This window comes from Salvelinus fontinalis, chromosome 18 (assembly GCF_029448725.1).
Source record: "Salvelinus fontinalis isolate EN_2023a chromosome 18, ASM2944872v1, whole genome shotgun sequence".
In the NCBI taxonomy this organism is placed as follows: domain Eukaryota; kingdom Metazoa; phylum Chordata; class Actinopteri; order Salmoniformes; family Salmonidae; genus Salvelinus; species Salvelinus fontinalis.
Window position 1 is genome coordinate 51,461,284 of NC_074682.1, and position 18,175 is coordinate 51,479,458.

The 18,175-nt window shown below is 42.9% G+C and overlaps 2 protein-coding genes across 3 annotated transcripts in view; both read left to right on the forward strand.

Annotated features, from left to right (window-relative positions):
- LOC129815727 (serine/threonine-protein phosphatase 4 regulatory subunit 1-like) overlaps positions 1–5,116 on the forward strand; it is a 31,464-nt gene extending 26,348 nt beyond the window's left edge. For both annotated transcript variants that reach the window (XM_055869795.1, XM_055869794.1), the window contains exons 18-20: positions 603–737; positions 1,054–1,195; positions 2,682–5,116. In XM_055869795.1, coding sequence (XP_055725770.1) covers positions 603–737; positions 1,054–1,195; positions 2,682–2,827 — 423 coding nt within the window. In that variant the 3' untranslated portion in view covers positions 2,828–5,116. The remainder of the gene's footprint in view (positions 1–602; positions 738–1,053; positions 1,196–2,681) is intronic.
- Positions 5,117–11,418: 6,302 nt separating this feature from the next.
- Positions 11,419–16,523, forward strand: LOC129815729 (ankyrin repeat domain-containing protein 60-like). Its single transcript, XM_055869796.1, has 4 exons — positions 11,419–11,965; positions 12,239–12,369; positions 12,859–13,024; positions 15,231–16,523. Exons 1-4 carry the CDS (start codon positions 11,659–11,661, stop codon positions 15,674–15,676), a joined length of 1,050 nt encoding a protein of 349 aa, XP_055725771.1. The 5' UTR covers positions 11,419–11,658; the 3' UTR covers positions 15,677–16,523.
- The last annotated feature ends 1,652 nt before the right edge of the window (positions 16,524–18,175 follow it).

An 18,175-nucleotide genomic window follows, 5' to 3' on the forward strand; every position in this document is an offset into this window, starting at 1 on the left:
GTTTGACGGATGCCAGAAGAACGCTACCTGCTCGAATGCATAGTGCCAACTGTAAAAAATGGTCTGGGGCTGTGTTTCATGGTTTGGGCTTGGCCCCTTAGTTCCAGTGAAGGGAAATCTTAACGCTACAGCATACAAGGAATTTCTAGATGATTTTGTGACAACTGTTTGGGGAAGGCCTTTTCCTATTTCAGCATGACAATGAAGTCTCCACAACAATATTCCAACATCTAGTGAAAAGCCTTCCCAGAAGAGTGGAGGCTGTTATGACAGCAAAGGGGGGACCAACTTCATCTTAATGCTGATGATTTTGGAATGAGATGTTCGAAGAGCAGGTGTCCACATACTTTTGGTCATGTATTGTATTTACATACACAGGCCTGATAGGATGGTCTACAGCCCACCCATTACCCAGATGAACAGTCATTGGTTTATTATAATCAGATCACATTGTGACGTCATGATGTGGGCCAAAACATCCCTCCTTCCTGAACAGGCTGAAATTCCAGGCATTTTCTTCAAACGGCTCATACACAATTTTATACTGTTATTCCGACCTCATATTGTGGAAATGTCATCAAATATCATCTTGTCTGTCCCAGGTGGTGGAGCTCTTACAGAAGATGTATGCGTGTGGAGCCCACGAACTGGGCCTGGACTTCATCAACGAGCTCATCGTCCGCTTCTGCCACTGTCCAAAATGGGTGGGCCGCCAGGCCTTTGCCTTCATTTGCCAGGTCAGGACACACATAGTATTTATGAAAATAAATCCTTACAAACACTAATCCCAATAACTGCTGCCTTCAAAAAATGTTTTAGTGTGAGATTGCATCAGCCATGCTTGCCATAGCACTATTCTGAAAGAAGGCGGAAGTGAGAATTGTATGCCTGACTGCTTGGTCATGTTCATTAGGCACCAAACAGAAGGGAAACTGATTTATAAAACATTTTCTTTTGCATTCCCTAATGAACACTACCATGCTTACCATTTGTCATCTGTTTTTCTATCTAAATCTGTTTTTCTATTAACTCACTCTCCGCTGTGTTCCCCAGGCCATCGTGGAGGAGGACTGTATGCCCATGGACCAGTTTGCCCAGCACCTCCTCCCCAGTCTCCTCAGCCTGTCGTTGGACCCCGTGGCCAACGTCCGCGTGCTGGTGGCCAAAGCACTGCGGCAGAGTGTCATGGAGAAAGGTAAAGACTGGGCCCTCTTATCGACCCAAGAATATGTTTCATGCATGTAGATGCTTTATGCTATTGAGAAAGTCAAGAATGGAATAGAACATCATTTGTCTTCGAGAGGGAATATGTCTCACACATTTAAAAGCCCACACCAGAAAATCCACTTTTTCGAGATGAAAGATGATGGCCAGAGCTTACCCATGATGTTGTAAATGATTTATGTCAATAGGTCATCATTTTAGTGAAAGTGTGATATATTTGGCCTTGAAGTGGGAAATCCAAGGTGGGACATTTTGTGGAAATCTGTGTCAATGCCATGTCTTTTCCTATGAGATAACGTGCAAATTCTTTTCAGACTACATTTCTTTTCAGGGCTGGGTTTTATTTAAATTTTACCACCCACCAGCATGGCATTGTTTATTAATCAGAAACAGCTGCAAAGTACTTCCTCTTAGCAAATGAGCTGAACCAAAACAGCCTTTCGTCCTGCGCCATGGAGCATGTTAAAATAGGGTGTGAGCTGTCTCCTGTTAGTGATACAAGGCAACCTCCAAAGTGTTTCAAACAGAGGACTTGATTGACATAATGTGTATGGGAATGTTCTTAAACAGATTATAACCTGGGTGGTTCGAGCCCTGAATACTGATTGGCTGACAGCCGTGGTACTGTAACCAGACCATATACCACGGGTATGACAAAACATCTATTTTTACTACTCTAATTACAATAGTAACCAGTTTATAATAATAATAAGGCACCTCTGGGGCTTGTGGTATATGGCTAATATACCACGGCTAAGGGCTGTATCCAGTCACTCCGCGTTGCGTCATGCTTAAGAAGAGTCCTTAGCCGTGGTATATTGGCCTAATACCACACCTCGTGCCTTATTGCTTAAATAGAAACAGAAATAGACGTATGATGCAATACACATGAAATGAATATGAATAGCAGGAAATGAATAGCAGGAAAAGAGCATAACTAACTATTATATTGAATAGAGCAATACCAATAGGCAAGTCAAGCACAGTACATGATAATAAATGGTGACTGGTCTTGCAGGTACATTTACATTTTAGTCATTTAGCAGACGCTCTTATCCAGAGAGACTTCCTGTTAGTGAGTCTCCCAGTTCCAACAGATTTTCTCTCTCGTTGCATGTTGTTGTTTTTGCTCCTCCCAAAATGTGTTACGCAGTATGTTCCAATATCCAAATGAGTATAGCACTTAGAATATTGTTTTCCCTCTTCTGTGGACTATTTTCTCCCTTCATTTTGTTGTTAAGGTTTTGCCCTCTATTCCTCATTGTTCCCTATAGTTCTCCATATTTCCCCAGTTTCCTACATTCTTATATTTAATTATGTTAAGTACCTCTCACCGGTCCACCCATTAGGGCCTCATTGACTTGAATTGGGACACCCATTCTAGTAATTATATTTCTATAGTTGTGACCCATGTAAAATGCACTTTAAATAAATACTGACTTGACTTGTACTTGCAGCGTACTTCAAAGAGCCGGGCAGTGCCTACTTAGAAGAGCTGGAGGAGACGGTGATGACCCTGCAGGCGGACAAGGACAGAGACGTACGCTTCTTTGCCAGCCTGGACCCTAACATGATGCTTATGGACACTTCTGCCTTAATCTAGAACCAGCCAGCCTGCTCCGACCCACAGCCAATAACTACCACCAGCATCAGACCGGACCAGACCACTCACCTGCAGGAAATAACGGCACTGATACATAAACATACAATCAGTCATGTGCTCTCTCTCTCTCAAACACATACACAAACTCATACACAGACACTCACACACACACACACACACACACATACTTGATCTGAAAACCGCACCTAGCTAAGCTAAACCAGCCACCGCAAAATGGCGTCGGATCCCAGGTGGAAATCAACCCACCATGCGGCTCGGCTCGCATCCCGTCGTCGAGTCACCTCAACCCATCCGTATCCAGGCGGTTCTCCAGGTCCTCTGGTTTCATCACGGTTTCTCTCTCTCTCTTTTCATCTTGTCTTCACTGACCTCCGTAACCACTACTGCTTAGGAGAAGGAACAACCGCACCACTTGGAACGAAACAAAATATGTTAATGAACTCATGGCATCTTCCCTCTGTGTGTTTACTATGTCAATAATGTGATCCAAGTCTCCCAGAGACCAATGAAATACCTCTGGACATTACTCAGGTCAGTTTTGCCATAGGGGCGTTTAGCTTATAGAAGGAGGTGCAGCTCTTTAGAATGTCACAGATAGAAATGTAATGTATAGATAGACGCACTAGAATTGTGATTATTCAATATACAATGCATCTGTACATTCTGTAACGCTGCTCTCCCCTGAATAAACCTCTGGTGTCAGCGGGACCTCTGGTGTCAGCGGGACCTCTGGTGTCAGCGGGACCTCTGGTGTCAGCGGGACCTCTGGTGTCAGCGGGACCTCTGGTGTCAGCGGGACCTCTGGTGTCAGCGGGACCTCTGGTGTCAGCGGGACCTCTGGTGTCAGCGGGACCTCTGGTGTCAGCGGGACCTCTGGTGACAGTCAATTTTGCATCCAAATGGCACCCTATTCCCTTTATAGTGCACTACTTTTGACCAGGGCCCATAATCTGGTCAAAAAAGTGCACTTTATAGGGAATAGGGTGCCATATTGGATGCAGCCCTTCAATTGTGTTTTGGGGTTATTTTGGGTGATCACGACTCAAGGACTTATGATAAAGTGACAGAGTTTGTTGTAAACCTGTAAAAAGAAGAAGCAGAAAAAGAGTGATGGTTTGGTAAAGACCTGTGAAGCACTCCCCCTTATCCACGGTGTAGTCCCTCATTGTAAATAAGAATTTGTTCTTAACTGACTTGCCTGTTAAATAAAGGTTAAATAAATAAAAAATAAAAAAATGTAAATCCACTTCAACATTTTGGCTTTTCGGTCAGTCAGACCACTGCACTGACCACAATCAATTGTACAGTATAGGAATGGTTGTGTTCCAGACGCTCTGACTATTACATCTCATTAGTAGTGAAATAAGTATGTTGGAGAATAAATAACTTCCGAACATTGGCAAGAGTTGTATAGCTTAACCTATATAGCCAGGGGATCCAAGGCCAGATTTAGGGTTTCTGTAGAGACATGAGTGTGGATATAACGGGAGCTGTCACCAAGTCACTTTTGTAGTCTTTTTAATCTCTTTTTTTTCTCACCTGTTCACATGGCAACCCATTTTTGGCCATAGACACGACTTGAAATCCTAAACTGATTGCGGTGTGGCGTGCATCTCAAGTCTGTCTTCCATTTTATGGAAATGTTCACTGCTGTAGACTACCTAACGCATCTCATCTGTCAGCAATTTTCCCCATCTTGTTTTTTTATGGTAGAACTGTTAATATATATGCATTTTATGAAATGTATTTTTCTTTTCAATTATGTACCATTGTTCAAAGATTTTATATCTGAACTTTGCAATTCACAACCTTTGTAATATTCAATGGTTTCTTTAAAATATTTTTTATGTATTGTTATTTTTAGTATTCTGTAATTAAATTTATAATATAAATCAGAAAAAATCAAGACATTTGTAATGTGTAGCCTATCTAACAAACTACCTTGTATAACCAACAAATTAATTGTGCAAAGGAGTGTTTGCAAATGAGTCATTGTCACAAAGGTTCAGAATACCTGCAACACAAATTTTTGATTAATATAAAACTCAGCTAGGTCATTTTCCATGAAGAAGAATTGTTACTTTCATTTTTTAAAGTATTTGTGTGATACTTGAAGTTTAAAACATAAAGTGAAGCGGTGAAATATAGTCAGTAAAATCTATGTTCTGAATACTATCGACAGACTACTACACTGAACAAAAATATAAACGCATGTGAAGTGCTGGTCTCATGTTTTATGAGCTGAAATAAAAGATTCCAGAAATGTTTCATACGCACAAAAAGCTTATTTCTCTCATATTTTGTGCACATTTGTTTTACATCCCTGTTAGTGAGCATTTTATCCTTTGTCAAGATAATTAATCCTGTTTTGTCACACAACAGAATGCCATTGATGTCTCAAGGTTTGATGGAGCGTGCAATTTCCATGCAGGAATGTTTAACAGAGCTGATCATTTAATGTTAATTTCTCATCCTCCGCCGTCGTTTTGGAGAATTTGGCAGTACGTCCAACCCTCACATCCGCAGATCACGTGTAACCATGCCAACCCAGGTCCTCCACATCTGGCTTCTTTACCTGCAGGATCGTCAGAGGGGGTGAAGAGTATTTATCTTTGTAATAAAGCCTTTTTGTGGGGAAAAACTCATTTTGATTGGCTGGGCTTGGCGCCCCAGTGGGTCGGCCTGGCTCCCAAGTGGGTGGGCCTATGCCCTCCCAGGCCCACCCATGGAACAGTTCGCTGCCTGCACCCGCCCGCCCGACTAGCATCACTACTCTGGACGGTTCTGACTTAGAATATGTGGACAACTACAAATACCTAGGTTTCTGGCTAGACTGTAAACTCTCCTTCCAGACTCATATTAAACATCTCCAATCCAAAATCAAATCTAGAATCAGCTTTCTATTTCGCAAAAACAAAGCCTTCTTCACTCACGCCGCCAAACTTACCCTAGTAAAACTGACTATCCTACCGATCCTCGACTTCGGCGATGTCATCTTCAAAATAGATTCCAATATTCTACTCAGCGAACTGGATGCAGAGTATCACAGCGCCATCCGTTTTGTTACCAAACCCCTGATACCACCCACCACTGCGACGTATATGCTCTAGGCGGCTGGCCCTCGCTACATATTCGTCGCCAGACCCACTGGCTACAGGTCATCTATAAGTCTATGCTAGGAAAATCTCCGCCTTATCTCAGCTCACTGGTCACGATAACAACACCCGCACGCGCTCCAGCAGGTATATCTCACTGGTCATCCCCAAAGCCAACAACTCCTTTGGCCGCCTTTCCTTCCAGTTCTCTGCTGCCAGTGACTGGAATGAATTGCAAAAATCGCTGAAGCTGGAGACTTATATTTCCCTCACTAACTTTAAAAATCAGCTATCTGAGCAGCTAACCGATCGCTGCAGCTGTACACTGCCCATCTGTAAATAGCCCAACCAACTACCTGATCCACATATTGTTTTCTGCTCTTTTGCACACCAGTATCTCTACTTGCACATAATAATCTGCTCATCTGTCACTCCAGTGTTAATCTGCTAAATTGTAATTACTTCGCTACTATGGCCTATTTATTGCCTTATCTCCTCATGCCATTTGCACACACATAGACGTTCTTTTTTTTCTATTGTGTTATTGACTGTACGCTTGTTTATTCCATGTGTAACTCTGTGTTGTTTGTGTCGCACTGCTTTGCTTTATCTTGGCCAGGTTGCAGTTGTAAATGAGAACATGTTCTCAACTAGCTTACCTGGTTAAAAAAAGGTGAAGTAAAAAAATATATATATATTTTTTAAAGGGCGTAATGAATTTATTTCAATTGACTGATTCCCTTATATAAACTGTAACTCAGCAAAATCTTTTAAATTGTTGCATGTTGCGTTTTATATTTGTGTTCAGTATATATATCACCCTTATTACTTTGGTGTGTGGGGCACTTAGATCACATATTTCATCATACTACACTTTTACTCATAAGGAATAACAAACCTTTCAGACTATTATTTGGGGAGAGAAATATGATGGTGCATAGTGGAAGAAGTTTAGAAGTTTGTTAGTGTTGAAGAATTGAAGCCATTGTAGTAGAGGGAGTGACTGTTTTATACAGGGGTGCAACTTTCACTGGGGATGGGGGGAACATGACCTCCCACACACACACACACACACACAAGCATTCTGATATTGCATAACGTAAGCTAATGCAGTACATGTTTCATCCCCTCTCCACTGAAGTTCTGTCAGAAGTGAATGAACTAGCTAGCTAGTAGCTACCACAGCCAGTTCAGCTCCAGTTATCTGTTAGGTAGCATTATCTAACAGCTGTTATGTGTATGCAAATGTTTTGTAGCCTTTGTTTTGTCCCATTTCAAAAATAAGTAAATGAAGTAAAGTAAATGCTAATTTTCGCCAGTTGATGTACCATTAGAGCTAGCCAAAAGTTGGCTAACGTTAGCTAGCTCACTGACTAAAGCTATTATTTTTGCCTCAATCACACCAGACCTGAATCAAATGATGAAACCAGCTGCCAAACGTGTTTTGACAGCGCAATGTGAGTTTTTATTAGAGTCATTATAGCAATGTAACGTTATTGATCTGTCCGTTTTCCCTAGATAATAACCTATTTTTTCACACTGACAAGGTATAAACAGCTCTACAGGTTTCACTGTCATGGTGCACAGTCATTACCAACACTATGCTCATCATGTCTTAGCAGGTTTAGATGGTGACAGGTGTCCCAGCAGGGTCAGACAGCTAAGGAAGAACACCTCAGGTTAATTTTACAGTATATTATAACAGCCAGTGAATGGACACAAAGTTCCATCTTGAGTTGGTCATTTCAATGATTGAACCATTGATTCTATTCTTGGATAGTATAATCTATAAATGTACACCAAGATAATTATTTGTCGTGCCTCATCTGAGCAGTATCAGATGATGACAGTGGTCTCAGCAGGATCAGGCAACCAGGGAAGACCAGTCTGTGACAGTGCTGAGGTGACCTTTATTCTGTGAACACTTTATTCTCTGTGCAGCAAACACTGGACAAGCCAGAAGCTTGAAAGATTGAAACAATTTTTAAGGCAGTCTGACAAATCTCTCAAGTTGATTTCCAAACTGTATCAAGGGTTGATAGAGGATTTTACTGATGACACAAAACATGTAAAACAAAAATGTGAGGAAGACCTAGGAGACACTTGATGATGAATGGATACAGATATGTTTGAATGCCGTCATGTTCATATAATCTCAGACATAAATGACTGCAGTTTAAGATCATCAATAGAATGTACTTTAAGCCAGTGAAACTGAATATAATGCACTCAGAAATGTAATACCTCTGCTAGAAGTGTAAAACACAAAAGGGGACATATTTGCATACGTTATGCTACCGTGATGGCTGGCTGAATTCTGGAAAGAATTCTACTGTAAATCTCCCAGCATGTCCACAGATTATCCCTTCTCACTGTTTTTGTTTGCTTGGAAATGTTGATACTGGAAACTGTTATCCGAAGAAACTGTGTATCTTAGCATTTATAACGGCTAAGACATGCATTGCCATGAACTGGAAGGTTGGTTATCCTCCTACAATGTCACAATAGATGACAGAAATATCAAGTTATGTATCACCAGATTTGATTTATTACAAGATTAAATGGATACTGTGCGACAAAAGTACACTGTATTGAAAACATGTGCTTCTATAACTTTCTCACTCATCATTATTCACAATTCATTCAGGATTATCCATTATCATGGTAGCATCCACATTCACGTAGAAGTGTTTAAAAACAGATTATATTATTATTTACAATCAAAGTAACCCCCAAAGTTACCCATAAAGTGTCATATTAGATTGTGTAGAAATGAGGAAATGGGTCTCCCGAGTGGCGCAGCGGTCTAAGGCACTGCATCTCAGGGCTTGAGGCGTCACTATAGACCCGGGTTCGATCCTAGGCTGTGTCCAGGAGACTCATAAGGAGGGTTTGGCCCAGCGTCGTTCGGGTTGGGGGAGGGTTTGTCCCAGCGTCGTTCGGGTTAGGGGAGGGTTTGGCCCAGCGTCGTTCGGGTTGGGGGAGGGTTTGTCCCAGCGTCGTTCGGGTTAGGGGAGGGTTTGGCCCAGCGTCGTTCGGGTTGGGGGAGGGTTTGGCCCAGCGTCGTTCGGGTTAGGGGAGGGTTTGGCCCAGCGTCGTTCGGGTTGGGGGAGGGTTTGGCCCAGCGTCGTTCGGGTTAGGGGAGGGTTTGGCCCAGCGTCGTTCGGGTTAGGGGAGGGTTTGGCCCAGCGTCGTTCGGGTTAGGAGAGGGTTTGGCCGGCCGGGATGTCCATGTCCCATCGCACTCTAGCAACTCCTATGGTGGTCTGGGCACATGCATGCTGACACAGTCGCCAGTTGTACAGTGTTTCCTCGAACACATTGGAACGGCTGGTTTCCGGGTTAAGCGAGCAGTGTGTCAAGAAGCAGGGTTGTGTTTCGGAAGACACATGGCTCTTGACCTTCGCCTCGTTGCAGCGATGGGACAAGATGGTACTTGTCTACCAGTTGGGGAGAAAAAAGGGGTACAAAAATTATAATAATACACATTTAAAAAAATGCAGGAAATGAGCTTTAGATGCCCAAAATAGTTCTGTGGGAGGACTCCCACTGACAGCGCATTAAGCAAACAAAACAACCCTCGCAATAAGAACTGGAATTACATGGCTCTATTACTGAACTCTCTGTTGAACACAAATATCTGAATGGGAAGAGTGTCACTGGCAACCGTGGTTATGAGGAGGGGATACTATAATATAATGTTGTTTGGTCTGTAACTTACCACCCTCCTCGTAGAGAAAAGCACCAGAGCAAATTATAAAACACAAAATAAGAAAAACAATTAAATGCATCATTCTAACATTGCCTAAAATAATGAATAACATACTAATGAGATACACCTATACAAGCAATATAACAATGCCCATGTACAAACTATGTCACATGTAAGGATAATGCTGTTAAGAGGCAAGCCGTCATTTCGATTAAGACATGAGCGAGCTGAGGCGGATGTAGCCTATATACCACTTATTCGTTCAGCACTTTTGAAATGGACAGCGACATAATTCAGAACATGGGCCATTCTTACAGTATTTTCCCCGTACACCAAGTCAGAACCGTAGGATAAATAACGTGGGCACATAAGCAGACAATGAAAGCTCTTACAACGGAGGTACGTAAGCAGCTGTTACAATATTCGCTGATGGTATTTCTCTAAAACAGGCTATAGACTACATGTGGACTACCAAGTCAGAACAGTTGTACAAACAGGCCCTGCAGTGTATCACACAATTGCCACACTATTTAATGCATGCTATAATTCTGGCAGCACGTACCTATTTTCCTCCGTTTGTTGGTTGTAAAGGTCGATGGCTCGTATATATAAGGTGTCTAGCTGAGCCAAAACGTTTGATTTCCCCAGGAGTCTGAGCTTAACAGCGTTGTCTATATGTGATGCACAATTCACATGTTTTGAGACCCATTCAGACAGATGTTTTAAGTCCTTAAACCCAGACTTGGACCACACACCCTCTCCACTGAATAGCAGGCAGGGGAAGCAAATAGTGATTGCATTGAGATTCTTGCAGTTAGCCACTGCTTCCTTCCAAACCACTCATAGTTGAATTTGTGATTTTCCGACATGTTGTGTAATGTTTACGGCCAATGAGCACCGAGACGTTTCATCTCTAATTTATTTTCATATGATAAGGATGGAAAAGGATTTGCCAGTAGATTGTCAACGTGATTCATGATGACGACTGCTTGTCTAGCTTGCTTGCTAAGATTTTGAAAGTATGATGTTGACATGATCAGTCCAATCAAAGCTAAGGTAGAAAAAACGTGATTTGACATCATTTTTATCTGTGGCCAATGACCTTCAGGCTTCTTGGACGGGCACTTCTACTGTAAATCTATGGCAGCACTCAAAGGGGCTTGAACATTTGACCTCTTCCTGTAGATTTTGTGGTGACGTATTGTTCCCATGAGTGACAGAACACTGAGCCAATCACGGAGCAACTGGAGAACATTACCAACCCCTACATTCTGTATTTTCCGCTGGCTGCCCCACCACCACAGAAAGCACTGAGCTAGGCTGAAACACCTGCATTTTGGGGCTGTCTTAAAGCAAAAAAGAGGCCATGTTTGTATGTGGCTTTATAAACTCAATATTATATATATTTTTTACGTTGTTTGCCAACTGATATGTGACGCGTATTAATGACAAATGAACATGCAAAACAGGCACCAAAACATATTATAGATAACGTTATTAATATTTCTTAATTTATTTTTTAACTAAGTAGGTGAGGCTCAAAACCAGTGGTTAAAACGTTGATTGAGGAAATTATGAGATCAAACTGTTGCGCTCCCTCACCTAAAGATCACCACCAACTATATAGATCACCACCAACTATATAGCCAATAAAAAAATGTGATTGCTGAGCCAATCACGTTACAAAGTCCGAATCAAGATGTACAGAATTTAAACTGGGACTGCCGTTGCAAATCCATTAAAAAAGTGCGCCTACCTTCTGACCATAATATACCAGGTATTTCCAAGTCAATATAACTAAACTGATACTAAGTAACATTAGATTTGTTCAACTGTGTGTATGTAAATGTCGCACATGAACCGAAAGCGCAACAATAGGACTCTAACGTCCATCACTATAGCAACAGTAATAGACAACATTCCAAACGGAAGAGAATTCATTAATTAATTATTTTCGAATTATAAACCCTTTGCAATCTGCAAAAAATATTGATTGCGTTTCTATGAGCAATCCAATGGCATCTTTTTACACCTCAACGAAGAGGATTTCACTTCAGGTCCCGAGACCCAAAAGTGCGATGATTTACCGCGACATCGACTTGAAGAGTGTACCGAGACCCAAAAGTGCAGTTTACCGTGACCAGTCGAAGAAAGTCAAGTTCAGTCTTGGTGCCAGGCTGCGTGAAACGGGAGAGATGTTCGTTGTTCCCGACTGCCATCACAATATGAGAATCAGAGAGCTAAAAAACGCCATGGAATTAGTGGTTGGGGTTCCCACAGACTTCCAGAGAGTATGCTACCTGGATAATGGTAAAATAAATACCTTTCATCTCACTTGCTGGTTTAACTGTTGACATATTTTAATGAGAAATGGGGAGTTGTTGTTGATTAATTGATTAGATATGTATCCATTGATTTTTATTGGGTTTAATGAAGTTAGAGTCACGGCCCTTATAAATCTCAAACGTAGGCTAGCAGTGACATCATGGTAAACATTTTATTGAGGGTGTTTTCCAGTCAGACTAATTATCTAATGATGTGCTTCTCTGACCAGACCTAATGTATACTCTCTCTACCCAACAGGTGACCTATGTGATGACACCACTATTCACTGTAATGACATCGTCCCTGGAAATACTGTCACCCTGATGATCTGGCCTTATGATGGATGGGCTGAGCTTGTGATAGCTGCAGCTACTGGGGATGTATTCAAGGTGGTGGCATGAAAGAAAAACCTAGAACAGTCTACAGCAGTCATACACAGAGACTCTCTATGGCTCAGGTCATTATTGATCATAGTAAAAAAAAAAAGAGGCTTCCGAGTGTTGCAGCGGTCTAAGGCACTGCATCTTAGTGCTAGAAATGTCACTACAGACCCTGGTTTGATTCCAGGCTGTATCACAACCGGCTGTGTTTGGGAGTCCCATAGGGCGGGGCACAATTGTTAAATAAGTTAAATAAAGGTTAAAAACATCATCACCTAATAGCAATACTGCATTTCTTTACCAGACTTGCTGAAAGACCCACCTCCTTATTTGATCTAATGTGGCTAGCCTGTAAATACTGCACATCTAAACAGCATCTGACAGCTGCTATTACAACCTGTAGACCTTATTTATCTCACTCTTCCCTTTTTTTAGGATGAACATTTCCCATTGACCTTTCACACATAAAAATGACTATTTTCTCTTTATTTCATGTAGCTCAAGAGTGTGATGTCCAAACCAGCACCGCCACGTTCCTCCCATCTCAGTGCTATGGGTTCTATGAGTGGAGCTCCCTCCTGGCTCTCTCACCGTCTCTTCTCTGCTCTGTTCATCAGTGCCCACCGTGGACACATGCCCGCTGTCCGCTTCCTGCTCCAACAAGGTACCCACCACCGCAGAGGCAAAACATCTGGATATCACCGGCACACTGGAAAAACCTTGTATCTCACTTGGGGTGATTTTGATAAATATTATTTTTTACATACATTGAATGTAGACATCCCTCTCAAAGGCATGATGCCCATAGGGCATAATGGGCTACCGTCACACCTCGACAACATCCAGTGAAATTGCAGAGCGTGAAATACCGAAATACTCATAATAGACATTCATAAAACATACAAGTGTTACACATCATCTTAAAGATGAACTGTGTCAGATTTCAAAATGTCTTTATGGCGAAAGCATACCATGCGATTATCTGAGGACAGCGCCCTGTTTACAAAAGCATACAAACATTTTCCAGCCAAGTAGATTAGTCACGAAAGTCAGAAATAGCGATAAAATTAATCACTTACCTTTGATGATCTTCATATGGTTGCACTCACAAGACTCCATGTTACACAATAAATGTTCATTTTGTTCGATAAAGTCCCTCTTTATATCCAAAGAACGTTTTGTTGGCACGTTTTGTTCAGTAATCCACTGGCTCAAAGGTGGTCACAACAGGCAGACGAATAGATCCAAATAGTACCGGTAAAGTTTGTCGAAATATGTCAAACAATGTTTTTTATTAATCCTCAGGTTGTCTATTGTCTTTATAATCGATAATATTTCATCCGGACAATAGCGTATTCAATACAAAGGAAAAAGAACGGAGGGCTCGCTCCCGGTCGTGCGCGCAAATAGCTCGTTCATTCGACCAACCACTCAGAAAATGTTTTTTTTTCAGAATAAAAGCCTGAAACAATGTTTAAAGACTGTTGACATCTAAAGGAATCCATAGGAACTGCAATCTAGGTTCCATCCGTTTATATGGTAGGCTTTCAATGGAAAAACACTCAATTCAAAAGAATGCCACTTCCTGGATGGATTTTCCTCAGGTTTTCGCCTGCCATATCAGTTCTGTTATACTCACAGACATTATTTTAACAGTTTTGGAAACTTTTGAGTGTTTTCTACCATGCATATGCATATCCTAGCTTCTGGGCCTGAGTAACAGGCAGTTTACATTGGGCACCTCATTCATCCAAAATTCAAAATACTGTCCCCTACCCAAGAGAGGTTAAAAAAAAGAACCACCAGTCAGGAGGATTCAGACAGCTCAAGAGTTATGCTTAGATATGCAGAAACATATTGATTTGCTATTTTTTACATGGAATTAGGCATAATGATTATGGCTGTAGATTGCAGAAAAAAAGCTGTTTCAAGTGTTTGAAAAAGCTAAACTCTCCAATTTATGGATGGGGAAGCTAGCCCCCCTCCGGACTACTGTCGTGGAATATTCTAATCAAGTGAGAAAGATTTTGTCATTTTTTCAAACAATCGTCTTTACTCAATATCGATTAATTATTGGAATAATGAGACTAGTCAACCCAACACTCTTGACTGTTGGGCCGAGGAGCCTAACCTTTACAGAAATGCAGAGATCTTTATATAGCTGACACTAAGAATGATTAGTCATGGCTGGTTCCACCCCTCCCATGCAGATTGGGGGGCACCATAAACCACTTTGGGTTTAACCTGTGGTCATCTGCACTAGAGTGTTGTTTTAACCCCACCTTGGCTTAGTTTCCCAGATGCCAGGATGATTAGAACAATAAGGCATTGTTCTAAACTCTTCCAGGCTATCTCGCTTACACCGACCACATCTTATCTCTGGAATGCCAGCTGTAGGTTTTTAGGCTCCTCTCAGTTCACACAGACAGATGAGAACTATCTAAAAACTCGGAAATATTGCATAAAACAACCATTCATTGCATAAACAATATTATAACATAACCTTGTAATTATGCTACCATACCACCCCCCAGCCATCCTCACATACTTTGTTCCCCCTCAGATTTTTGTGTGACCCCCCTCCATGCTCTGTGAAAAAAATATTTCTCTAGGACTAATATAAATAATAAAAAAATAACTTCTGAACTTCGATTAATAAATAAAAATGAAAAAATGATTTATTATTTTTAATTCCTGAAGATTATTTTTTTGGGGAGATACAGGGTTTTTCTGGTACACTGGCAATATCTGTGTCATGTTAATTCGGAAATGAAAACGTTTGGTTGAAGAAAGCAAAAGTCAAGCCAGTCTCTCCTTGTTTCTGTCCGTTTTCTTTCTGTCTGCCTAACAAACTTGACCCTGTTATCTAGGGGCCAACGTTAAGGGCCAGACTCCGCTGGGGCGCGGGGCCCTGCACGCGGCAGCCGCCCAGGGCCAGTTACAGTCCATCCAGGAGCTACTGGTGCGCGGTGCCCCACACCAACTGGAGGACGCTGAGGGCATGACAGCTCTGAGAACCGCCACGCGCTGGGGCCAGAGGAAGAGCACCCGGCAGCTCTTCCTCTTCCACTGGCAGGAGCGTGCGCAGGGCGTGCACCTCAAGCCTCACCTGGACGAGACAGAGCTGTTCGCCCACCAGAAACATGACTCCCAGCTACGCACCTGGCACCGCGGTGCCCACGCTCAGAGATACATGGCCCACCTGGGGCGCTGTAGCCGTGGGGTGGAGGGCAGGGTGGAAGTGAGGCAGCTGGGGCCGCCGCAGAACACAGCCATGAGGGCCCAGGCAAGGAGGGCGTGGATGGGGGAGGCGTGACCAGAGCTGCAGGTCAAGGACAGGGTGGATGGCCAAGAGCCTGGTCCTGGAGAGCCATGTACGCAGGATTTTATTCCAGCCCAACACTAACACACCAGGTCCTAACTACTCTGGATTGAATCGCATGAGCAGTCGGATCATTTGAACACATTCATATATTTTAGTGTTGGGTTGGAACAAAAACCTGCTAACAGACAATGTTTCCCCCTTCATCATTTAGTCAGAAGTTTGCCTACCTCTCCCACGTTGGACGTTGAGTAAGCGCTTTTGCAAAGGTTCCGAGCAGCACGACTCCCTTAATGAAATCATCAAGAGACAGAAGAGTAGATGAACTGACTTTTATAATCAAGAAAAACAGGTGGAAAAAAATGTGCAGAAAAAGGGTGCAATTACATTAGTCAGAGATGGGGAAATAAGATGTCTTGAGCAACCTGGATGACAGAATGTGAAACTGGTTATTGGTGAATGAAAGTAGAAACCAAAGAGAAATGAGAACAAAATTGTAAAAACAATATAAATACTGTATGATAAAGGCCAATTCAAAGGGAGTTGAAAACTGTTAAATGGGGAATAAATTACTTTAAAGTTTAAATGATTGTAGTCATGTGAACTGTTCTATCAAACAAATGCATTGCCGTTGGACCATGGCAGCATACAGTGCCTTTGGAAACTATTCAGACCCTTTGACTTTTCCACATTTTGTTACTTTACGGCCTTATTCTAAAATGTATTACATAATTCTTTCTCACATCAATCTACACACAATACCCCATCATGACAAAGCGAAAACAGGTTTTTAGAATATTTTGCAAATAAAAGTATTCAGACCCTTTGCTATGAGACTCGGAATTGAACTCAGGTGCATCCTGTTTCCATTGATCATCCTTGATATGTTTTTACAACTTGATTTGAGTCCACCTGTTGTAAATTCAATTGGTTGTAAATTATTTTGAAAGGCAAACACAACTATATAAGGTTCCACAGTTGACAGTGCATGTCAGAGCAAAAAGCAAGCTATGAGGTTGAAGGAGTTGTCCGTAGAGCCCCGAGACAGGATTGTGTTGAGGCACAGATCTGGGGAAGGGTACCAAAACATTTCTGCAGCATTGGAGGTCCCCAAGAACATGGTGGCCTCCATCATTCTTAAATGGAAGAAGTTTGGAACCACTAAGACTCTAGCTGCCCAGCCAAACTGAGCAATATGGGTAGAAGGGCCTTGGGCAGGGAGGTGACCAAGAACCCGATGGTCACTCTGACAGAGTGCCATCCAGCATTTCTACACCAGGCGGTTACAGAGGAAGGACCTAAAAAGACCCCAGCCACCTCAGTCATAGACTGTTCTCTCTACTACCGCATGGCAAGCGGTACCGAAGTGCCAAGTCTAGGACAAAATGGCTTTTCAACAGTTTTTACCCCCAAGCCATAAGACTCATTTACATTTACATTTAAGTCATTTAGCAGACGCTCTTATCCAGAGCGACTTACAAATTGGTGCATTCACCTTATGACATCCAGTGGAACAGCCACTTTACAATAGTGCATCTAGATCTTTTAAGGGGGGGGGGGGGGGCAGAAGGATTGCTTTATCCTATCCTAGGTATTCCTTGAAGAGGTGGGGTTTCAGGTGTCTCCGGAAGGTGGTGATTGACTCCGCTGTCCTGGCGTCGTGAGGGAGTTTGTTCCACCATTGGGGTGCCAGAGCAGCGAACAGTTTTGACTGGGCTGAGCGGGAACTGTACTTCCTCAGTGGTAGGGAGGCGAGCAGGCCAGAGGTGGATGAACGCAGTGCCCTTGTTTGGGTGTAGGGCCTGATCAGAGCCTGAAGGTACTGAGGTGCCGTTCCCCTCACAGCTCCGTAGGCAAGCACCATGGTCTTGTAGCGGATGCGAGCTTCAACTGGAAGCCAGTGGAGAGAGCGGAGGAGCGGGGTGACGTGAGAGAACTTGGGAAGGTTGAACACCAGACGGGCTGCGGCGTTCTGGATGAGTTGTAGGGGTTTAATGGCACAGGCAGGGAGCCCAGCCAACAGCGAGTTGCAGTAATCCAGACGGGAGATGACAAGTGCCTGGATTAGGACCTGCGCCGCTTCCTGTGTGAGGTAGGGTCGTACTCTGCGGATGTTGTAGAGCATGAACCTACAGGAACGGGCCACCGCCTTGATGTTAGTTGAGAACGACAGGGTGTTGTCCAGGATCACGCCAAGGTTCTTAGCGCTCTGGGAGGAGGACACAATGGAGTTGTCAACCGTGATGGCGAGATCATGGAACGGGCAGTCCTTCCCCGGGAGGAAGAGCAGCTCCGTCTTGCCGAGGTTCAGCTTGAGGTGGTGATCCGTCATCCACACTGATATGTCTGCCAGACATGCAGAGATGCGATTCGCCACCTGGTCATCAGAAGGGGGAAAGGAGAAGATTAATTGTGTGTCGTCTGCATAGCAATGATAGGAGAGACCATGTGAGGTTATGACAGAGCCAAGTGACTTGGTGTATAGCGAGAATA

What these genes read in the sequence shown, in the direction of transcription:
- LOC129815729 (XM_055869796.1), top strand. Translation starts at nt 11,659, where the DNA reads ATGAGCAATCCAATGGCATCTTTTTACACCTCAACGAAGAGGATTTCA. An exon ending in AGTATGCTACCTGGATAATG is followed by an intron (nt 11,966 to 12,238) that starts GTAAAATAAATA and finishes TCTACCCAACAG; the next exon opens with GTGACCTATGTGATGACACC. An exon ending in CCGCTTCCTGCTCCAACAAG is followed by an intron (nt 13,025 to 15,230) that starts GTACCCACCACC and finishes CCTGTTATCTAG; the next exon opens with GGGCCAACGTTAAGGGCCAG.